Source organism: Mesocricetus auratus, unplaced genomic scaffold (genome assembly GCF_017639785.1).
Source record: "Mesocricetus auratus isolate SY011 unplaced genomic scaffold, BCM_Maur_2.0 Super-Scaffold_100014, whole genome shotgun sequence".
In the NCBI taxonomy this organism is placed as follows: domain Eukaryota; kingdom Metazoa; phylum Chordata; class Mammalia; order Rodentia; family Cricetidae; genus Mesocricetus; species Mesocricetus auratus.
In genome coordinates this window covers 20,011,889-20,035,540 of record NW_024429197.1, presented here as the reverse complement: position 1 = coordinate 20,035,540, position 23,652 = coordinate 20,011,889, and the positions used below count along the sequence as shown (strand labels likewise).

General features: G+C 47.1%; 1 protein-coding gene and 1 long non-coding RNA gene across 4 annotated transcripts; one reads left to right on the top strand and one right to left on the bottom strand.

Moving 5' to 3' along the window:
* The first annotated feature begins 4,569 nt into the window (after positions 1–4,569).
* On the top strand, positions 4,570–11,346 carry Mycl (MYCL proto-oncogene, bHLH transcription factor). Of its 2 annotated transcripts, none has more exons than XM_040756725.1 (3): positions 4,570–4,694; positions 5,398–5,902; positions 8,786–11,346. In XM_040756725.1, the coding sequence occupies exons 2-3, from the start codon at positions 5,407–5,409 to the stop codon at positions 9,394–9,396; spliced, it is 1,107 nt and encodes a 368-aa protein (XP_040612659.1). In that variant the 5' UTR covers positions 4,570–4,694; positions 5,398–5,406; the 3' UTR covers positions 9,397–11,346. The 2 variants fall into 2 exon arrangements, with proteins under 2 accessions (XP_040612659.1, XP_005084396.1); XM_005084339.4 differs by lacking the exon at positions 4,570–4,694 and adding an exon at positions 4,805–5,034.
* On the bottom strand, positions 11,215–23,629 carry LOC121143951. 2 transcript variants are annotated; one of them, XR_005881276.1, is made up of 5 exons: positions 23,559–23,629; positions 17,446–17,616; positions 12,928–13,046; positions 12,633–12,845; positions 11,215–11,383 (listed from the first exon to the last, which is right to left on the bottom strand). It is a non-coding gene; the product is annotated as an uncharacterized LOC121143951 (long non-coding RNA). The 2 variants fall into 2 exon arrangements; XR_005881275.1 differs by lacking the exon at positions 23,559–23,629 and adding an exon at positions 20,632–21,017.
* Positions 23,630–23,652: the final 23 nt, after the last annotated feature.

The following is a 23,652-nucleotide window of genomic DNA, read 5'->3' as shown; positions in this document are numbered from 1 at the left end:
TTGAACTCAATTCTAGCTCTATATCACCTCCTCCAGAGATCAGACTGATACCATATGGCTCAAAACACCAATTTTTAATCACATGGTTGGTCTCTCCAACATGAGTCATCTTAAACTATATAAGGGTGATGGGGGAAGTCCTGTGTATATGTCAATAAAGCACTGTTGGCCAATAGGGAACCAAGATAGATGGGACTAGGAATCCAGGAGGACTCTGGGTAGGAGAAACACAGAAAGTCAGTATGCAACGCCATGGGGGTAGGAAGCCCGGAAACTTCTCCGGTAAGAGACATACTTAGATTAACAATTATGGGGTAAATACTTAAGTCAGAGCTAGCCAGTAAGAAACAAGCAAGGCCAACAGTTTCATAATTAATACAGCGTCTTATGTGTTATTTGAGGACTACAATGCAGCAGAGCCCAAGAGACTGGTGGGGGATAAACCAAAGCTGCTGGCAAGGAAAAGTCTTCTCTTTACATAAGGATCTACCACCAATCACCTTATTAGAACAAGCTATTGGGGCCACTGTGAAAAATGAAGACACTTCTGATACTTGGGGAATTCAAGACTCACCTCCTGCCTCTCAAGGACAAAGTCTAGTCAAATTCTTCATTACAATAGACTCACACAAGAGCATTGTTGAACTCAGAATGCCAGAGACAGAGTACAATCTCAAAGTGTTCAGAAACAGGTGACATACAAAGGCTTGTAGAACAAATGATGTCGGTCTTCTCAGTACACCACTGGTTGCCAGGAAACCAGAAAGCAGCACCTGCACAACTCTCAGGGAGAAGTCTAAAATTTTATACCAAGCCAAACTATGCACCAAAACTGAGGGTATGATAAGCACCATTTCAGAAAGGCTGCGTCTCAGAATCTTTTCTTTTCAAGTACACTTTCTCAGGCAGACGTTAGAGGACATGCTTCACCAGAGTGAGGAAGTATATCAAGAAAGAGGAAGAAATGGGCCCTAGGTGACAGGCCATCAACACAGGAGAGAAGCAGCGGGGATTTCCAGGATCCAAGAGAAGGGAAGTTCTAGCCTGAGAGTGGTAAAGCTGGCTGAGAAACCACTAAGTTCAGATTCCAATAGGAAGACAAATGGTTCCCAGACAGTGATTCCAAGAAAAGAGAAACGTAACTGACAGATTGATAACCTGGTATGTTGAACCAAATGAAATAATGTTTGTAGCTGTTGTGAATGGAAAGCAAGTGTTTCAATACCTAATAGGTACATAGAAACAAAAGAAAAATGAAGCAATTCAGTGCTGAAGAAATGTTTAAAAATAAATGATAAAGTTGGGTTGGTAACACACACACACACACACACACACACACACACACACACAGAATGCTGATCCAAGTGAGCCAAGATAATTCAGTAGTTAACAATACTCCATTCAAACCTGACCACCTGAATGTGATACCCAGGAGAAGAAGTAAACTGATTCCCAAAAGTTGTCCTTTGACCTGCACACTCAGAAGTAGGAGCAATCATGCCAACACTCACACAAATACCCCCAACTATACAGGCAATAATAAAATTAAATTAAATTAAACTAAATATAGTCCTCAGGTCCTCAGACTTGAAGGCTAATGCTTTTACACTCTGAGTTACCTAACCAACCTTCAGTTTTTAAGTAAACAAATAGTCAATATCCATACTATTTTGACTATATAGCTATATACTTTCCTTAGGATTGCCATGAGTTCAAAGCCAGCCTGGGCTACAGAGTGAGACCCTGTCTCAGTAAATGATAGATAATTCCAGTACTTGGGAGGTTGAGACAGAGGATTGACATGAGTCCCAGGCCAGCTTGGATTAAATAAGATCCTGTTTCAAAAACAAAACAAACAAAAATCCCACCTAGATAAATAACATTTTTAAAGATGCAGACCATGCCAGCACATGAGAGGTAGAGGCAAGGGGATCAGGAGTTCAAGACAGTCTTTATTACATAGTGAGTTCAAAGGACAACCTGTGCTAGATGAGACTGTGTCTCAAAGAAGTCAAAACAAAACATCAGGGCTGGTGAGATGGCTCAGTGGGTAAAGACGCCTACTGCCAAACCCAATGACCAGAGTTTAATCCCTGGAACCCACATGGTGGAAAGAGAGTACTGACTCCCCCACAAGTTGTCTCCTGACCTCCACATCCTCCCCCCATTTGTGTGTGTGTATACATGTGTATGTATATTTTTTAATGAATTAGAACAACAGCAACAGCAAAATTGCAGATAATTTGGATGTCTCTAGGGTAGCATTTGTTACCTTGGTGAATGTATCACCATTCTGGGTGCAGACATTAACTCAGAAACCATAGTTGATAGTCCTGAAAGCAGCAGCGTCTCCTCAGAACAGACACTCATTAACCAGACTCATGAGACTGATATTTCAAATCAGATGCCAATTCATTAATTTATAAGGGGAAGTGGGGCTTTGGAACAGACTGGAGTTCTCTGTTTGTTGCTGAGTGCATTCTCTCCCAGTGGGCGGATTTACATGGGAGCAGAACGGCTTTCAGAGAATTGCTGGGTGAGCCAAAGCCTAAGTGAGGTCGGGGATGAACTGGGTGGCTTCAAAGCATGATGCCTCCATCTCCCTGGCCTCTGGACCAGCATTTTTGTAGCCAGAAACAATCTTGATGGATTATGTTGGTGATTACCGTGGCAACTCTCCTTGGTCTCTGGCTTTCCCTGGTGCTCAGGCCTCTTTAACTAGCATCAATATTTTCTTAGCTATAGTAATCATTTTGGTCTGGGAATATGGCTCAGGGGTAGAGTCTTTTCCTGGCCTATATCAGGCCATAGGTTCAATTCCTACCCCTGAAGAAAAATCATTTTATTTTTGAGACAGGGTTTCAATATGTTGCCCAACGCACAAGTGATCCTCCTGTGGTTAGCTTCCCGAGTAGCTAGGATTACACGTGTGTGCCACTGGGCCCTCATTACATTAAAATCTTTAAGCAGGCAACAGTCTAGATTGTCTCAGCAAGGGAATTGGCACATCCTTGTGTTACAGCATTAAAAGTTTGTGTTGGCATTATAGCATATGTCACCATACCTAGCCCTATATAGTCAGTTCTAGGCCAGCCTGGTCAACAGAATGAGATTCTGTTTCAAAAAATGAAAAAAGAAAAGGAAAGAAAGAACAAAATGAATAACCAAGTAGACCCATTTTCCAAACATAGATTCTCAGCCTCCTATGAATACTATGCAACAAATTCTCCCTACAAAGTTTTTGTCCTGCTTATGTTGGTTTCTGCCATTGTAACTAAAGCCCCTGGCCAATATTACAGCCACCTCAGACAACAGCAAGCGTGAGAATGAGACACCAAAAGGCAGTATAATCCCTCTGCACCAGGTTTGCAATCAAACTTGGAGCCTTTTCTGGGCCTCTTGGTACAGCCCAGAACAGGATTCACAGTCTCAATAAAGTCTGGTTGGCTAGGTCACTCGGAAGTCAGTGCGTAAATATTGCCAGGAGTCATTCTAGGTACAGGGATTACAAAGCAACTAAGAGCCAATTACTGCTTTCAAGGATGTCCCACACACACCTTAGACACAACAAATGGAAAACAGAGTCACACACATCACCCAGCTCACGGGTCATCTCACACCTCCTGTCCCCTGCCGCAAAACAGTGTTTGTACTTCTTTCTGGCTTCAGTCTGTGAGGATGGCAACAGCGTGGAGTTTGGACTAGTAAGACAAAAGGGGTGGGAGGAAGAGAAAGATGGCAGAGGACCAGACGCCAGACCTTGACGCCAGGTGGAAGACTCTAGATGTATTGGCTGCTATCCTAAGTTCCTTGGACCTAAATCTCAGGCTGTACAGTTAGTTTCTTCCTTTCTCCGAAGGTAACCTGTGTATGATAACACAAAGGAATTATATAGCCATCATCTTGGTCAGGAATTCCAAGCAAAGCTTCAAATACCTTGGTACCACGGCTAAGAAGTGCAAAACAGGGAACAGAATGAATAGACCCTAATCTCTAGAGCAGCTCTTAGGAGAGTTTTGTGTAGAGGATTACTATTGGGAGTCAGGGCACTGAAGGAAGGGTCAAGCACCACCTGTGACCTGGAGGGGGCGTCTCACTACCCTCCCCATGGCTAAACCGGTGCTGTTCGCATTCTCGCATATCCCTTCCTAAGATGCTTTTTTTAGTAAGCAAATTCTCCCAGGTGACCCTATGAAGTTATGATCATCCCTTCATCTCACATGTGAAACCGAGGCTCAGAGAGGTTATGTGCTGCATGCTTCATAACCTGGACTCCTCTTCCCTTGCTATTCAGGTTTGAGTCACCGAGCTAAGAAATGGGCTAACGGATGGGTTGAAGTTCGGGTTCAGTGCCGAGGGCCGCCAGGTGGCGCGGTGGAGGTGTAGTGTGTCCTTCCCCCACCCCTACCCCACCTCTGTCAGGGGTGGGACGCACCTGAACCCTTTGGGGTGCGCCCTGGGAAGTAGGCTAGCAGGGTGGGGCGGGGAGCAGCTCTAGTCCCTGGTTCTGGGTAGGCGGAGAGAGCGGCTTTAGTTAGGTCGCCGGAACCGCAGCAGCCTCTCTGAAGAGTCACGCCTCCACCGGGAGACTGCAGGGCTGGCTGCATCAGCTCTTCTGCTCTGCGCTCCCCAGCGTGCAATTTATTAGGGGGGGCTTCAAGAAATAGAAAAAAAACGACCAGTACAGCCAGGAGGTGGGGCCGGCCCCACCTGTCGCCAGCAGAGAGAGGGGCGGGAGGGGGAGGGGCTTGTCTCCTAGGGACCACCCCCCCTCCTGGTCCCCAAGCCCCGGGCACGAGACGAGATATAAAGCAGTCGGGAAACAATGCGCCTGCAGATCGCGCTCCCGCGTCGATCCCGGGAGCGTCCTGGCTGCCGTGTGCGAGCGAGGCGGGGGGGAGCGCGCGCGAGGGGCGCGTTCGTGAGTGCGGGGCCGCGCGCTCAGTAGCGCGCATGTGTGTGTGTGCGGGCTGCCGGGCTTCCCCGAGCCGGCGGGGAGCCGCTCCGCTCCAGGTGGCGGGCGGCGGGAGCGAGGTGAGGCTGCGGGTGGCCCGGGCGCGGGTCCCCGAGGGACGAGCGGGCTGCAAGACTGCAGACTGCCTTCGAGACAGCGCGCCCCCGCCCGGCCCTGCTGTGCCCCGGGAGCTGCGCTCCGGGCGGCGCTGGCAAAGTTTGCTTTGAACTCGCTCCCTGCAGCTTGGTCGGCCCTCTGCGAGCTGCCCTGAGCGTGCAGACTCGAGGCCAGGCTTCCCTGGATCAGGGGCGAGGGTCCAGGCTGCAAGCCGGTGGGCCTGGGGAGGGACCAGAGCCCCGCAGCCGGCTGCGGCGAGGGGCTTGGAGCTGCCTCTTCCCTCGGCCGGTACCACAGTCATCAACGTCTCCCCTTCCCTCCCGCAGGGAGCGGACATGGACTTCGACTCGTACCAGCACTATTTCTACGACTATGACTGCGGAGAGGATTTCTACCGCTCCACGGCGCCCAGCGAGGACATCTGGAAGAAATTCGAGCTGGTGCCGTCGCCCCCCACGTCGCCGCCCTGGGGCTCTGGTCCCGGCGCCGGGGACCCAGCCTCTGGGATTAGTCCGGGGGAGCCATGGCCCGGAGGGGGTGCTGGGGACGAGGTGGAATCTCGGGGCCATTCAAAAGCTTGGGGCAGGAATTATGCTTCCATCATCCGCCGTGACTGCATGTGGAGTGGCTTCTCCGCCCGGGAACGACTGGAGAGAGTAGTGAGCGACCGACTTGCTCCAGGCGCGCCCCGGGGGAACCCGCCCAAAGCGCCCGCCACCCCGGATTGCACTCCCAGTCTGGAAGCCAGTAACCCGGCGCCCGCCACCCCGTGTCAGTTGGGCGAGCCCAAGACTCAGGCCTGCTCCGGGTCCGAGAGCCCCAGCGACTCCGGTAAGGACCACCCTGGGCTAGCTAAGAGGGAGGCACCCCATGGGTGGCCAGAGCTCTACAGCTGTCTGAGGTCAAGCGTTGGGTCTTAAACCTTCCCATCACCTCCCCATTTTCTGACTGGAGCTGTCGGTGTAGCCCCCAGCTGTGTCTGTCTGGCACGTGGGTGTGTTGGTAAACAGTTTGGAGAAGTGGGGAGGGAGCCAGCGTCCCTCTGATGGTGATTGGAGCCCCAGGGGACAGGGGCGACATGGTGAGGGTTGGCGCTTCGAGAGGACAATACTGGGGTTGGACTGTAGGGGATTTCTGTCCTTGGGAGGTTGAAAGGGTTCCCTTAAGAGTCACTCCAAGCTTGAAGCTTTTTTGTTGCTGCCTCTTTCCCTGGGAAACTCACACTTCCCTAAGGGAGAAAAGACTGAGGAACCTTTTGTGCAGAACCAAAACCTTCATCCTCTCAAAAACCTCCATCTCCTGCCTGCTTTACGTTTAAGTTGCTAATTCTCTAATCTTGTTCCGGTTCCTCTGTTTACCACTTATGCACCCTCACCACCAGTGACCTGTGAGACCGGTGGGGAAGAATAAACCCTCCTCCAAACAGATGGGAAAACCAAGGCTCAGAGGCAGGAAATGAAGGCGGGCGAGCCCCAGACTCCTGCTGTCTAGCCAGCCTCTTTTCCCCACCCTCTACCCCAGTCTTCCCTGATACTTAGAGGGTCTTCCTCGAAGCTTATTTGAGAAAAGCTCCACCATGCCTGTTGCTTTCGATTTAGCTAGTATCCAAGCTGCCTCCCAATACATCTGTGGGCTTCAGCTGTTTGTCTAAGTTCAACAAATGTTCAGTGGTTCCTACTTTGTCCCATCTCTGGGAGAAGAGCTGGTGTTGAGGTAATGGTCATAGTGCTCCAGGCCTGACTCCATCCTGATGAAGGGCAGGCTTCACTGAGGTCAGACCACCCAGCCTCTTAGCCCCTACTCATGAGAAATACTGGAGAGGGTGCTATTGCATGTGCAGACAGAGGCTTTGGACACATTCACTAAGAGTGAAAAGTCACTGCAGCAATAAAGAATAACTTATGTGGGTATTTGAGAGGGAACTGGGGAACTGGCTATGGAAGGTGTTGTACCTTTATGGGGGAAGTCAGAAGAACAAAATTAAAAGTCACCTTTTCTTCGATGCATTGTGTTAAAGTCATTTTTAAACTGCAACAAGTGCTTGTGTTTGTCTAACTGCTCAAATGGGAATCTTGAAATCAAGAAACTAATGAAGATTCACCTTTACTGGGGGGGGGAGGATGGTTACAGTAGAAAGATCATCATTTTTGAAGTTTGGAGTTCTTTATTTGCGGTCCAGACCAGTATAAAAGTGACAGGGAGTGAGTCTGATGTGGGCCTCCGTTTCTTTTGAAAATGAGGCGGGGAGAACTTGGTTGACCAGCTTGAGGACATCCCTTATCTTGTAGAATCTGATACTGCTTTCTGCAGAGGAGAATGGTGTCTTAAATGATACCTTCCTTAGAGGCAGCCTTCTGTGTGGTGAGATTTAACATTGAAAATTAAAGCTTTGGGATGTACACAAACTTGAATCATTTTCTGACCTACCCTTTAACCTGAAACTGTGGGCTCCCTGGTTCACTCTCTGGCCACATGGCCTAGAACAAAATGCAACAGATTGCAAACAATGAGGGGGTGGGGTGGGAGCGTGACTGACGGCAAAGTTCAGCCAATAGTGGTTAGGGGCTGGGGAAAACAGCATTCCAAACACTGCTTATCCAGCCAATCACAGGCTTTGAGGCCAGGGGGCTGAATGGTCAGGTTTTATTAATGGAGAAATAATGCGATTGTCCACACAATGGAAACCTTCCTGACAAAGGGGCTCAGGCCTCCTGATATGCAAAAGAGGTAGAGAACGGTGCTCTTCTGTTGTCGGCCAGAATGCTTTAAAGGTGGCCTTCTGTGTTGAGGACTACAAAATGTGAGGAGCAGGAAGTCTTCCCCTAATTGCCCGGCCAGGTTGGGTTCATCTCACAGACCTTCCAGCTGGGGAACAGTGCAGATACTTCTTGGTGTCTCTTGAGTCCCTGGCATGCTGACCCTGTTATCTGGGTCACTCTGCTGTTCCGTCTCTGCCCCTGGTGCAGCTCGTTGGGAAATGGTCGGGATTTTTTTTTTTTTTTTGTACCTTTGTGAAGTTCCTGAGGCTCTTGTGACCTGTGATTATAAATCTAACCCTCTTCTGGTCCAGAGGTGGGGGTGGGGCAAATGACCTATAAATGATGGATGGCTTCAGAAACCCATTGAACCCCGGGACAAAATGCTCCTGAGGGAAGCCCTTCCCCTCCCCTCTGTGGCTGAAGAGAACCGGTTGTAACCCTCCTCTGCATCTTCAGCTGAAAGGGCGGCAGAATAGAGAGGTGGGGGAATAATAGGATTTATAACTTGTGAAAAGTAACAATTCCCAAGCGCAGGCTGTGCTGGGCAGGAACAAAGGGCAACTCTGCCCACAGACCCCTCATTTACAATTCTGATGGGGCATGAAAGAGCCCGAATGGGGAAGATCTCTATAGCTAAACTTTGTCCCAGGCCAGGAGCTCTTTCCCTCCCCTCAGAGGGGGGAGGAGGGAGCCTGTGCAGACTGGGGGCTATTGGCTTGGGTCTGCCTTTTGTTCTTATCCAAGCCTTGTTGTACAGAAGGAAACTGGAGACTATTTTCCTTGTTTATTTCCCCTTCACTCTGCCATTTCCCCAGTATAAGTGAATTGGCGGTCTCTCGTGATATCTAAATCACCTACTCTCACAGGCTGAGACATGAGAAGTAGGACTGTAGGGTGTGTGCATATGTGTTCCTCATGGGGTATGTTTCTTCTCTTCCTATCTCTTCTTGGGCAGAAGGCGAAGAAATCGATGTGGTGACGGTGGAGAAGAGACGATCTCTGGACATCCGCAAGCCAGTTACCATCACAGTGCGAGCAGACCCCCTGGACCCCTGCATGAAACACTTCCACATCTCCATCCACCAACAACAGCATAACTATGCTGCCCGCTTTCCCCCAGAAAGTTGCTCTCAGGAGGGGGCTCCCGAGAGGGGTCCCCAGGAAGAGGTTCCAGAGATAGAAGCTCCCAAGGAGAAAGAGGAGGAGGAGGAGGAAGAGGAGGAAGAAGAGATTGTGAGCCCCCCACTTGTAGAAAGTGAGGCTCCCCAGTCCTGCCACCCCAGACCTGTCAGTTCTGATACTGAGGACGTGACCAAGAGGAAGAACCATAACTTCTTGGAACGGAAAAGGAGGAATGACCTCCGTTCACGGTTCCTGGCCCTGCGGGACCAGGTGCCCACCCTGGCCAGCTGCTCTAAGGCCCCCAAAGTCGTGATCCTAAGCAAGGCCTTAGAGTACTTGCAAGCTCTGGTGGGGGCTGAAAAGAAGATGGCTACAGAGAAAAGGCAACTCCGGTGTCGGCAGCAGCAACTGCAGAAAAGAATTGCGTACCTCAGTGGCTACTAACCGACCAAAAAGCCTGACTTCTCTCTCTCTCTCTCTCACACACACACACACACACACACACACACACACACACACACACACTTATTTTTTAACCTCTCTCTCCCTTTTAGTAATTTGCACATTTTGGTTACAGCGGGGCAGTCTGGACAGTAGATCCCAGAATGCATTGCAGCCAGTGCACACATAATAAGGGCTTGCATTCTTGGAAACCTCGAAACCCAGCTCTCCCTCTTCCCTGACTCATGGGAGTGCTGTCTTCTCTGGCGCCTTTGGCTTCTCAGCAGGCAGCTGACTGAGGAGACTTGGGGTCTGCCTCCCTCACTAGCACCAGAGAGAAGGCTGACAGATGCTATGCAACAGGTGGTGGACGATGTCAGGGGCTGCAGCCTGCATGAAATCTCACACTGTGCTAGATAGAGCTTTAGGCTAGGAAAGGATGCTGCTCCCACTGGTGTCTCTGGGGATGATGCAAGGACAGCTGGGCCTGGATACTGTCCCCAAGGCTCTGTTTTCCAGGAGACAAGCGAGCTGTTCTAGGTGAAGACAAGCTCGCAGACTTGATCAGCATGGACCATTACCTCACTGTCAGACACTTTACAGTAGCTGAGAAGTGGAAACCTTTAGGATATATTAGGATATCAGGCCACAACCCTCCCTCCACTCTCATTGCTATGACTTTGAAAACATTTAAAGGGCTTGGCCTGTAGAGTCTTTGTCTCAGAGCTCTCTGGGCCTTCTCAGAGAGAGACCTGTCTATCCTCACAAGGGACTTTTTTGTTTCTTTCTGCCTTTGTTATGCAATGGGCACCACAGCACTCTTCTATACAGATCAGAACTATTTCTCCAGGATGTAGGAAAATGGGTCATGGGGAAGGCTTAGCATCCTGGCCAAGCCTTGGGTGTTTTCTTGCAGGGCCATTTGAAGCCCAGCTTAGAACCTTCTCTCAAGGCAGATATAAGGCACCTCAGAAGGAAGTGCCTAACCACTTCCTCTTTTCCAACTGCCTCTCGAGTCAGTCCTTGACTTTTGTCTAAATTCTGCTGGAACAGTGCAACCCTATCCTTCTCAAGCAACTTCAAGGAGTTTGCTGGCTCTGCAGCCATCATCCTGGCCCTTTCCCTGGAATCTGGGCCTTATAGGCACTCTGAGGAGTGCTGCTTGGATTCATCGGGTGCCCCAGAAGGTACACTCACTTCCCCATGGGTTGTTAAGGTGCCTCTAGGAGCACTGCTCAGCCAGCTACCATAGGTTTTGCTCCAGCTGCGTTCTGCAGCACCAGATGGAATCTAAGTATGGTCCTCAATAGGAAAAGTCACCCAAGCTAGCAGTGGTCCCATGGGCATCCTCGGGCGATCCTAAGCTTTGCCTGAAAGAAGAGTCAACCTTCTCAGAACTCTGCCCAGGAAGGCAGATTCCTTCCTGCTGGCCCTGGGTTTGGAAGTAGGGAAACAGTGTGGAGAACAAACAGATAGTAAATGCTACCTGTGGCTCTCAAAAACCAACTACCACTTCCAAATTTGCTGACCATGATGGCCTCACCTTGCTTCCTGGCCTCAGAGAGTCCTAGAAGAAGCGTTGGAAGTAGCTGTTCTGCCTGCTGGGGCAGGACTTTGAGGCACCGAGGGACTCCTGGGACTATGTTGGGCAGACAAGTGGGGAGCAGGCTCCTGAAGACTCATCTGAATGACTTGTGTTTTATAAGCTGCTGTTGGGTTATGTGCTGCGGGAGTCTTTTTTTTTATACTGTATTTTTGTATGCTTTTTGCAAAGTGGCGTTAACTGTTTTTGTACAAGAAAAAAGCAAAAACAAAAAAACCTCCTGTTGCAAGGGTTTGGTTTATTTTGAAAGGCAAGTTTACCTGGAAGTTTGTATTTAGTTGTAATCATTAATTGCTTGATTTTAAACTGTTGCCTTCTGGGACATCTTCTAATAAAAGATTTCTCAAAAATGTCGGAGTGGAGGTAGCATATGCCATCTGAGTCCTCCTGAACCAGAGAAAACTATTTCAGAGTAGCCACAAGCAATCTGGGTGTCTGCATTTTTCTACCATGTTGCTAACCTGGTCATTCCACTCTGGGTCCCTGAATGCCCTTCCAGACATGTCTAAACAATGTCCTGTCGGCTCAGGGCTCAGTGAAAACAAAATTCTCTTGTGAATTGCAGAGTGCTGAATTGTACTACAAGGCTTGAAATCCCAGCTCTGCCACTTCTGTGGCCTTTTATTTTTGCATTTCTGAATTTGGTGATGTCTTATCTGTGAGATGAGTGGAAATATTTCACTGGGTTTTTTGCAGGTTTCAAGTGAAGTTGTAGATTTTGAACTGTTAGAATTCTAAGTTATACAGCTTTAATATGGGGGCTGTTCTCATAAAGTTCTTGTTTTATTTGGTTTTCATCTCTTTTGCCTGCAAGGGTTGTTATTTTATTTTATTCTGAGATAGGGTCTGTCTCTCTACATAATCCTAGCAGTCCTAGAACTCACTATGTAGACCAGGTTGGCTGGAATTTTCAGATATCTGCCTGCCTCTTCCTTCCATGTGCTGAGATTAAAGGCATGAGTCATCATGCCCAGCTTGTTTTTGGTCTTTTGAGACCAGGTCTTATTATATAGTCTTATTAAATCTATGTAGACCAGGCTGGCCTCAAACTCAGAGATCTGCCTGCCTCTGCCTCCTGAGTTCTGGGATCAAGGGTGTGCACCACCACCGCCCAGCTGTAGGATGGTTTTTAAAACAATTCTCTGAGAATTTCTGCTGTAATGATTTTTTGTTTTTGTTTTTCTCACATTCAGTTAATGAAAGGAAAATTAAGGCTCTCCGGAGCTCTCCCATTAATTTGATGTAAATGAAAGGTGAGAGAATTTGTCAATGGTCCTTCCTCCTGGGGCACTGCTCATTGCCTCACAGCGTATTAAGCCAACCCCATTTTGCTAGGGCTACAAATGAAGATGATGAGGTTCTACAAGGAAACAGCTAAGCAAAATCAGCCAGCTAGTAAAGGAGTAAGTATATTAGGGTTTGAGTGGAGTTCAGCCTATCCCTAGAACCAGCTAGTAAAGGAGTAAGTACATTAGGGTTTGAGTGAGTTCAGCCTATCCCTAGAACCAGCTAGTAAAGGAGTAAGTACATTAGGGTTTGCGTGAGTTCAGCCTATCCCTAGAACCAGCTAGTAAAGGAGTAAGTACATTAGGGTTTGAGTGGTGTTCAGCCTATCCCTAGAATCAGAGATCTTTACCATTGCATGAATATGATCAGCTTGTTTGATTAAAATGGGATGTGCTGAGAAGCCGTCAGGAATTCCACCATTAAGTTGCTTTTTGGAACTGCCTGTTTGGAGCCAATGTGCCTGGCCCTTTCTGGAAGGAAGTGCAGCAAATGTTCCATGATGAGCCAGCTATACCACAGCATCTGTGGACTGGGTTGGGTAATTTTACTCCAAAGATGCCCTCTGGGAAAAGAAAACAGTTGCTGTTTAAAATGCCACGAACATCATGGTGAGAGAAGGCTGCTTGGGTCTCCACTAATCCTACCTTACAGTTGGGGCATTGTCTGCCTGATGCCTGGATGCCTGCGGAGCCAGGATAGGGTCAAGCAGCTTCTAGAAGCTTCTCCTGGGGCTTGGGCCATAGTTCAGTAGTAGAGCACCTGCCTGAAACGTACAAAACCCTGAGTTCAATCTCAGGCAGCACCAAAAATTAACAGAAAAGCTCCTAGCTCCTCAGATCTCGGCGGTAAGCAAGCAATGGTAACAATCACGGCCATACTGCGCTGGGACCCAGTGCTTTCTTGCCCAAAGTCAGACAGTCAAATAAAGTTTGCAAACCTGACCTTTTGTCAAGTGAACTTTCTACGTGACTGCCTCTCTGTCACTCATCTAGAACCTAAGAAGACATTTCAGAAAGCTTTCCTCTCAATTCTTAAAAGATTCATTTATTATCCTTATTTGTGTTTGCCTGCATGTATGTCTGCACCACATGCAGGTTTGAGTCCACAAAGGCGAGAAGAGGGCTTCGAACACCCTGGAACTGGAGTCACAGACAGTTGTGAGCAATCATGTGGGGCTGGGAACTGAACACCGGTCCTCTGGATAAAGAGCACCCAGCATCTTAACCACTGAGCCATTTACCTCTCTCTCCAAGCCTTGGGATGGTTTATGAAATAGCCCAGGATTACTGAAACGTGTTCCCTGCTTTTCTTTTTTCCTTCTTGTCTTTTTGTTATTGTTGTTATTTTGTGATAGGACCTCATATAGCTCAGGCTGGTCTTGAATTCACTGGGTAGTCAAGAATGACCTTGAACTCTTGATCTGCCTCCACCTCTAGAAAGCTGGGATTACTGGCATATGCTCTCATACCTGACAAAGATGGAGTTTCTTAAAAACTCCTAATTGCTTCTTTATTTGTTTTGGTGTATTTGATGGTGCTAGGAATGGATCCCAGGGTACATTCCAGGTATATGCTCTTCTGAGGCCATTTGTCAAAAGACTGATTTGTAGGATGACCCCCCCACACACACACACACCTTGAAAGAATCACTGGGCATTCCTAGACTAATAAGAACCCAGGGGAAAGGTGACAATGCTAGCTTCTTTGCAGATCTTCATCTTTACAGTAAACTAGAGAGGAGGGGACAGTGGTGGCTCCATTTCACAGAAGAGCAAATTGGACAATTCCGAGGCAGTAAATTATCTAAACTCTCACACAATACCAGCTGGATCTATCCAAGTTTCAGCTCCTGAGTCAGACTGAGAAAGGGGCGGGAATAAAGCTGTCTCCTGGTGGAGGGGGGACGGGGCCTGGAATGTGAAGTATTTTAAGCTCCTTATTAGCTCATTTCTGCAAACTCCTACCTCTGTCTTTGTCTGAGAATAACTCAGAGTTTATTCCTAGATTTCAGAGAGCGGTTCCTACAAATTAGGTTTGCCTCTGAAAGGTGTACCCTCAAGGACTGCACATCCATCTTGGCATGCACACATTAAGGGGTCATGGAAAAGCTACACTCGGCATAGTAAACAGTTCATCCTCTTTTGACAATACAAGACTAAGGCACATGCCACGCACACATGTGTAACTCCTGCTCCAGTTGGCTGTTATAGGGGAACTGAAATGCCTTAGACTATCTTATTTGATCTGAGTGGTCAAAGGTGCACCTGAGATCTGGGTGTTCCAGAATGTTTGCTTTAGAGGGGGAAAGGGATCAGGATGTCTTTAATGATCTGAAAGGTGACAGGGTGCTGGAGGTGTTTCTAAGGATAAGATAGCCAGAGGTCATTGATGACTGAGTGATTATCAGGGAAAGCAACGTATCTAAATGTGTCAGTTCCCTTACTGGTGGACATTGCTACTGCAAACTCAGTGGGCGGCCTTTTGTTAATGTCTGTTTATTTAGAACTACTCTGCCAAAGGGATCAACTATATTAAAGTTACCATCCTCTTGGCAAGGAAATGTAAATATGTTCTTAAAGTTTCTAATCAGGTGTGCTATTAAACGATTAGGCTCAAAGCCAGGGGTCTACTGGGAGCCTGGCAAATACTAGATGGCCTTTAAACTTGAGGAAAACAGAATAGTTAAGGGGTCACTCAGACCCAATGGTTAGGTCTGCATTTTCTAGCCATATGAATGTTGGCAAGTTACTCACCTCACCTGGCTCCAATTTCCCCAACTATTAAAATTTTAAAAAGGTAAAAATAATAGCACCTTCCTAATTGGGTTGTTGTGAACAACGGTAGCTATTCAGTAAATGATTGGTATTGCTGAATCTATATTAACAAGCCAATTTAATGGGGTGGAAAGATAACTCAAGAAGTTAAGAGCACTGGCTGCTTTTCCACAGGACCTGGGTTGCAGTCCCAGCACCCACATGGCAGCTCACAACTGTCAGTAACTCCAGTCCCAGGAGATCTCCCGGCTTCCAAAGGCATCAGGTATGCGCGCACATCGTGCTGAGACTGCATTCAAGTAAAACACCCGTATACATAAAATGTTTTTTAACAAGCCACAGTTAGACAACAGATTAGTCATACTTGAAAGGTGATGGACAGAAGGGATTTGTAAAATGAGAAATCTTTCCAGCAAAGGATGGGGAAACGGCTTAGTTGGTAAAGCATGTATCCCACATACATGGGGATATGAGTTCAATCTTTAGAGCCCATTTAAAAGCAAAAAAAACATGCATTATGGAGTCTGTTTGTAATCCCAGTGCTGGGGTGGGGTGCATAGAGACAGGTAGGTGGCTAGGCAGCCTAGCCTATTATCAAGCCCTAGGTCCCAGAGAGACACCCTGTGTCAAAAGAAAAAGATAGATGGTGTCTGAGGGGAACTGACCTCTGGTCTGTACACATTGTCAAATATCTCTGCTCCCTTCCCCCACACAAACATGCACCACCCCTGACATAAATTTTCATGAATGAGTTCTTAGACTGTAGCGCCCACATGGGTACACTCATGTGACAGTGAATCACCACAGAAGGAGCATCAAGGCTTTGGGAGAGCGAGGCAGTCAGAAAAGGGCGAGACCAAAGACTGGAGACTCTGACTGGCCCCAGCATCTAGGGCCCATGGTGGGCAGATGCTGTACGTCTATAAACCTGATTTAAACCTCCATCATACCTCATAGGACATTGTGGTGCCTTTAGACAGGCATAGCAAACTGACCCCTTCAGTTATTCTGTCTAGACTCTTTTCATTTGTCTGAGGCAAGGTCTTGTTCAGTAGTCTGGGCTAGTCCAGAACTTATTATTAGACCAAATTGGCCCAGAATTTTCAATAATCTTCCTGCATCAGCCTCCCAACGTGCTTTTATTTTGAGATAGATCCACCCAAGTTGCCTGGCCAGGTCTTTTGCCATTCCCCTGCCTTACCCTCCTGAGAAGCTGGGATTGCAGGCCTTATCAGGCCTGGCTGAAGCAAATGGTTCCCAAACTTCTGTGTTTCTCCTCACCTCCAAGACCTCACAGAAGGTCGAGGTAGGGTCTGGAATTTGTCTCTTGTCACAGTTAGAATTTCTATTACTGCAACAACACACCATGACCAAAAAACAAGCTGGGGAGAAAAGTTTTTATTTGACTGATGCTTCTCCATTACTGTTCATCACTGGAAGAAGTCAGGAAAAGAGGTCAAGCAGGGCAGGGACCTGGGGCAGGAGCTGATGCAGAGGCCATGGAGGGTGCTGCTCACTGGCTTGTTTCCCATGGCTTGCTTGACCTGCTTTCTTACAGAACCCAGGACCATAAGCACAGGGATTGAACTACCACACTGGGCTGGGCCCCCCTCCATCAATAACTTTGAAAATGCCTGATCTTTTTTTGTTTTGTTTTGTTTTTGTTCTTTGAGACAGGGTTTCTCTGTATTGTTTTGGAGGCTGTCCTGGAACTAGCTCTGTAGACCAGGCTGGCCTCGAACTCACAGAGCTCCGCCTGCCTCTGCCTCCCGAGTGCTGGGATTAAAGGTGTGCGCCACCAACTCCTGGTGAAAATGCCTGATCTTATGGAGGCATTTTCTCGATTAAGTCTCCCTCCCTTCAGATACCTCTAGTTTGTGTGACAGGTTGACACAAGACTAGCCAGCACATACTAACATGCAAGCAAGCTAGTGGACCTGAGGTGAATCTTAGAAGAACATTGGTACAGGTTCACGGAGTATCATCTGCCCTGTAGTAAAAGCAAAAGCAACTTGGAATAGAAAGAGTTTGTTTGCCTTACATATCAGGAGTCATAGACCATTGAGGGAAGTCAGGACAGGAACTCAAACCAGGCAAGAAACTGGATACAGGAGCTGATGCAGAAGCCATGGAGGATGCTGCTTACTGGCTTGCTCATCATGGCTTGCTCAGTCTGCTTTCTTATAGAACCCAGGACCACCAGCCAGGGTAATACTAACCACAGAGGCCTGGCCCTCCCCCATCAATCACTAAGAAAATGCTCTACAGGATTGTCTACAGATCAATCTTTTTTTTTTTTTTTTTTTGGTTTTTACGAGACAGGGTTTCTCTGTATTGTTTTGGAGGCTATCGGTCCAGCCCAGCCTCAAACTCACAGAGATCCGCCTACCTCTGCCTCCCGAGTGCTGGGATTAAAGGCGTGTGCCACCATCGCCCGGCTACAGATCAATCTTATGGCAGCATTTTCTCAATTTTGAGGTTCCTTCCTCTCAGATGTCAAGTTAACAGCCACACTGTTCAGGAGCCTGGGTCACAGGGTCACAGACCAGGGCTGCAGACTCTGAAAGAGAAGAGAGTGTCAATGGTTATCTTGTCAATAAAGTCCTTGTGCAGGTAGTGTATTTAACTATACTTGTAGATGAAGATGTTCTGGGATCAGGGAATAACTTCAAGAGAACAAATTGGTAAATCTGTGTCAGATCTTGGTAGAGGGGAGCAATCTGATCTGATTTACCAGGTAAGCACTCCCATTTTCACAAATTAGAAGTCACAGGAGGTTTCTGAAGGAATCCTGTCAGCTGCAAGCATCCTCTTGAGATTCTTTGAAAGGGAATCAGAGCTAGTAAGACCATTTGCCTAGCATGCACAAAGTTCTCAGCTTTGTCCTATGCAATGGACACACACACACACACACACACACTCACACCCAGACTTCAGTCCTAAGCAAGGACACACACAGACCTCTGTCCTAAGCAAAGGCCACACATACAGACCTCTATCCTAAGCAACAGACACAGATACACTCATACACAGACCTCAGTCCTAAGCAATGCATACACACACCTCTGTCCTAAGCAATGGAAACACACACACACACACACACACACACACACAGCTATGTCCTAAGCAATGGACACCCCCCCCCACACACACACCAAACACACACACACACACACACAGATACAGAGAGACAGAGAGAGAGCTATGTCCTAAGCAATGGACACACACACACACACACACACACACACACACCTATGTCCTAAGCAATGGACACACACACACACACACTCACAGAGATGGATAAGTCAAGGAAAGAAACTGAAAACTCACTGTGGTTTGGAGCACAATAAGACTGAGATGATGGGGTCATCTAAAGTGAAGCTCCCAACAGAAAACTGGAAATACAGTCTTAGAAAGAATTTGACTGTGAGTTCGAGACCAGCCTGGACTACCAAGTGAGTTCCAGGACAGCCTCCAAAGCCACAGAGAAACCCTGTCTCGAAAAACCAAAAAAAAAAAAAAAATTGACTGAGCATATGGCAGGATGAGACAGTAGGGTTGCTATGAGTTTGAGACTAGTTAGAGCTACATAGCAAGATCAAGTCTCAAAAGACAAACGAAAATCCAAAAAAAGATCTCACTAGTGAGGTGGTTTAGGCAGTAAAGATGCTTGCCGCCTGACCTGATGACCTGAGTTCCATCCCTTGGACTCACAAGGTGGAAGGAGAGAACAAACTCTTCCAGCAAGTTGTCCTCTGCCACACACACACACACACACACACACACACACACACACACACAAAACCATGAAAAGAATTTCAATGGAAGACACAAGCTTGAAACTCACAAAGATACAAAGGCCCCTCTGCTCTATTGGCTTCTCCTTTTGCCTCCCCCCCCCCCAAATTAAAAACAAACCGATTTGCAGGGGCTGGAGAGATAGTTAGGTCAGGAAAGTGTTTGCTGTGCAAGCATGAGGACCTGAATTCAGATTTCCAGCATACACTTAACTAGCTGAGCATGATGGCATGCACTTGTAATCCCAACAGAGACAGGCAGATTCCTGGGACTTGCTGGTAAGCCTTACCAAACTGGTAAGCCTCAAGTTCAATGAGAGACTGTATCAAAAAATAAGCTGGAGAGTAACTAAGGAGGACTCTTGATGTCAACCTCTGGCCTCCACACACATTCTTGTACACGTGAACACATATATGTGTACACGCAACACACACACACACCTAAACTATAAGAGAACTGGAGACAATACAACGAACACTCATGAGATCATCTAGATTCCCTGCTTTCCCTCCTATACCTCTATCTCTTCTTTCTGTCATTTCCCATGCCCACCCCACCCTGTATACTACTTTTTTTTTTAAGAAGGTAAGAATGGTACAGAGAGATCCAGCCTAATTATATACCTTCCCCCAGGGAAACACATACACACTGTAAAAATTAGGTGACTATTCTTGGTATTTCAGAAGAATAGGAAGGAATCACTGCCCTCCAAGTAGCCTGACTGTTCCTAGAACCTGATTCTTTTTTTTTTAAGATTTATTTATTACATATACATCAGATTGAATTGTAGATGGTTGTGAGCCACCATGTGGTTGCTGGGAATTGAACTCAAGACCCCTGGAAGAGCAGTCAGTGCTCTTAACCTCTGAGCCATCTCTCCAGCCCCCGAACCTGATTCTTTTTAAATTTTTTTTATGATTTTTTTTTGTGAATTGGTGTTTTGCCTGCATGCATATATGTCTGTTGGATCCCCTGGAACTGGAATTACAGACAGTTGTGAGCTGCCATGTGGGCCCTGGGAATTGAACCCAGGTCCTCTGGAAGAGCAGCCAATGCTCTTAACCCCTGAGCCATCTCTCCAACCCCTAGAACCTAATTCCCATGTTTCTAACATATACTTCCAAACTCAACCTGTCTTGGTATTTTTGCCATTAAAACTCAGACTTCTTTTATGGGGAAGAGTAAAGATGAGTGCACAGACTAGGCAGGCCTCGCTGGTTTGGTACTTGCTATGTAGTCCAGGCTGGCCTCAAACTGGTGACAATTCTCCTGTCTCAGACATCCAAGCACTGGGATTATAGGTACATGCCACCACTGTCAATTTAAAACTAAGATTTTTGAAAGCCTGCCATAGTGCTCATGCTTCTAATGCGAGTGCTTGGGAGGCAAGGGTAGGAGGATGGTGGAGGGTCATCCTGGGCTAGATAGGGAGAATCTGCTTCTGAAAAAAGCAAACAGAAATAGGATTTCTTGGCTGAGGGTTTTTTAGTCTGGTGGTAGAGTGCCTTCTTAGAAAACACGAACCCAGTGGGTTTGTTCTCCAGCACCAAGCAAGCAAGCAAACAAGCAAGCAAACCCCTCTAGGATTTCTTTGTTCACAACAGTCTGATCATGACACATGAAGCATGTTAGAGGTGGCTTCTGCAGCAACCTTTCTTCCTGGGTATGAACGTACACTTTAGGTGACATGCATACTCTTTTCTCTTGAGCCTCCTTGAAGAACAGAGAGAGTTTCTTCCCACCTGGTCTCATGGAAGAGAAGGGTCAAGTTCAATACCTGGGCATGAGTACAAACAGCTCTCCGACTCCCCGTGTGCCTTCTTTGATTTCCTTATTGCCCTGCAATTCTTCCCGTTGGAAGGCTTTATGTTGTTGTCATCGTCTCAGAAGCACTTATCAACTCCTGGTCATAGACTTCCGTTTCCTAGTTCCCCCTTGAACACAATGCCTCTGATTAGAATTTCCAATTACAGGATATCTTTCAGGAACTGTTTTTAGTATAATTCAAAGTTCAGAAGATCACTACAGTAAAATTACAAATAAAGAAAAGGGGGGTGCTAATACCCTTATTTTCTTTTGGTAGGACCAGTAGAAATGCAATGAATGGAAATGGCGCCGTGCTTTTTCTCACTTCTCCTCGTTTGTTTTGGACCACGGGCTCCTTTCTGATTTAGGAGCCTTTGCTGCTCAGCATTTCAGTGATAATTCTCCCCAAGGTCTACAGGATCCCTGGTCTCCTTGTTTCTATAGCAACAGCCCTGTGTTGCTTGGCTAGAAGCAATTTTCTGCTGCTGTGGTGAAGCCCTATTTTTTTCATTCCTTTCTCTCCAGTTGCCTTGGTAACCAGCCTCTTCCTCTTCTGGTCTCTTGGTGGTAAATTCCACCCTCCTGTTTTCCTCTTTTTCTAGTAACAGTCACCTATCTGGTCATGACTTGGACAGTGCTAGCCTCGTCTGTGAGTGAGCATAGACTGTCACCGTCAGACTGTCATCATGAAATCAGGCTTCCCCTTTCTCTTTATGTGCATCATTCCTCTGGCCTGCCATCTTTCTGGTGGTTGTCATGGTAACCATACCCTCTGAAAGTCTCCAGGCAAAGGCTCTACAGTTAACAACCATCATGTGAGAGTGTCTGCCAATATGTGGCCACACATCTGCATTTTAAACTTAGCCCCAGGTGGGTACCACAAATTAGAGAGAACAGGCTTTTCATCAAAAATGCCTGGGTTGAATAAAGGAGGTACTAGCGACCAAGAACTAGAAATGGGAGTTCTCCCAAACAATATATGTAGCTACATGGTTTAGCTTGGGTGACAAGAGTGACCATTTTGCCTAAGGAGATTCAAGTGATTGAAAAATATAATGGCAGTTATTCTAGGCAGGCCAGTCATATGTTCTGGACTTCTGGAGAGGGGGACAACACCACTTCGACACAAGGAATTCTGACTTTACCTGGGAGCTAGACAGAGGCAGCCTCAGAAGAAAAACATTTATGTCTCCCTCCTCATTCCAAGTGCTGACTGAACCCAGAGCCTCATGCTTTCTAGGCAATGCTCTGCCATTAACCTGTACCCTCGGACCCCTGAAACTGCCTAATTAGACAGGGGTTGGCAGAAGGGGTATTTACACATTACTGAAGAATTCTCTACCCTTAGGCTTTTGCTCTTACTTATTTAGGGAGGCAGATGGGTTGTACAATTGGAATAATACAAACTGTTCAACAAATGGCAGTTGTTATGTGCCAGGGCATTTGTAGCAAGCAAGCACTTTCCAGACACCATTTCACATTTTCCTTATGGCAATCCTCAGGGGAATCAATTGAAAGAGAAAATCGCTGAGGTTAGGAGGTGAAGTAAGGGACTGGGGTTCTGCGTGTGCTAGAGTGCCTGTTGAGCATCCAGGGGGGTTCAATGTCCAGACGAAGAGGGAAAGTGATGCTGATGAAGATCACACAGCTGATAAGTCTGAGAGATGGGACTGGAATGCAGGTTCCCCTGATTCCACAGGCATTCTGAGTTAATTTTAAAATCCATTGTATGCGTCTGTCTGCCTGTGTATGTACACAGAGGTCATCTCCTTCCACCATGTGGATCCTGGGGATTGAACTCAGGTCATCCGATTTGGCAGCAGGCACTTTTGTTAGACCATCTCCCTTAAAGCTGTTTCTTTCTTTCGTTTTTTTTTTTTTGTTTTTTTTTTTGTTTTTTTTTTGTTTGTTTTTTCGAGACAGGGTTTCTCTGTATTGTTTTGGAGGCTGTCCTGGAACTCACTCTGTAGTCCAGGCTGGTCTCGAACTCACAGAGATCCGCCTGTCTCTGCCTCCCGAGTGCTGGAATTAAAGGCGTGCTCCACCAATGCCCAGCTCTAAAGCTGTTTCTTAAAGGGGTGTGTGACATCTTTTGAATTTTGGTCATCTTTCGCTCTAATTTTTCATCACTTGAAAATCTGCTTTATCCCTCCTGTTTTTCCCCTACTTCCTCTTCTAATTTTGTAGTTGTTGTTCACTTGCTTGTTCTTTTGTTCTTAGCCTATCTCTTGACGGCTTTGCTGTACCGATGGAGAGTTTTGTCCTGCTTTCTTTTTTTTTTTTTTTTTTTTTGGTTTTTCAAGACAGGGTTTCTCTGTGGCTTTTGGAGGCTGTCCTGGAACTCGCTCTGTAGACCAGGCTGGCCTTGAACTCAGAGATCCGCCTGCCCCTGCCTCTGCCTCCCGAGTGCTGGGATTAAAGGCGTGCGCCACCAACGCCCGGCTTTGTCCTGCTTTCTGATTGTGTCTGAATGTCTATGGCATTAAAACATTAGAGCCATGCCCTTGCCTGAGAACTGGAGGGATCTGACTTTGAAGAATGCCAGTCTCTAAACTTACTAGCTCTCATATAGGTGGGCAAGTCTTTTTCTTATGTCTATTTAATCATTATTGGTTGTCTGTGCTAGGCACAGAAGATACAACAATAACCTAGTCAGATTTGCCCCTTGTCTTTTGTGAAACTAACAGCCTGTAGTAGCCCCCCGGACAATGAACCCGAGGCCAGTTAAGCAGTTTTATACTGGAGCTAATGCCATGAAGAAGACAAATTGGGTGCCTGGGCGCAATGTAGACAGAAATATTTCAGATGGTTTGCCATCTGTCATTTAAGAAAGCCAGTTTGTGAGTTGATCCCAGCTAGCCGAAGGCAGTTACGTCATAAGCCTCCCAAGCTTGGTACCTTTGTCCCGCAGTTTCCTCCTCTTTTGCACCCTCCCTTCAGAGCCGGAGATCCGCGCCGGCGCACTGACTGTTGCCATGGCGACAGCTGCTTC

Excerpts from the sequence above, each read along its gene's own strand:
- Mycl (XM_005084339.4), top strand. The coding sequence starts at position 4,954 with ATGTGTGTGTGTGCGGGCTGCCGGGCTTCCCCGAGCCGGCGGGGAGCC. Across the intron at positions 5,035-5,397 it reads TGGCGGGCGGCGGGAGCGAG|GGAGCGGACATGGACTTCGA; the intron begins GTGAGGCTGCGG and ends TCCCTCCCGCAG. Across the intron at positions 5,903-8,785 it reads CGAGAGCCCCAGCGACTCCG|AAGGCGAAGAAATCGATGTG; the intron begins GTAAGGACCACC and ends CTTCTTGGGCAG.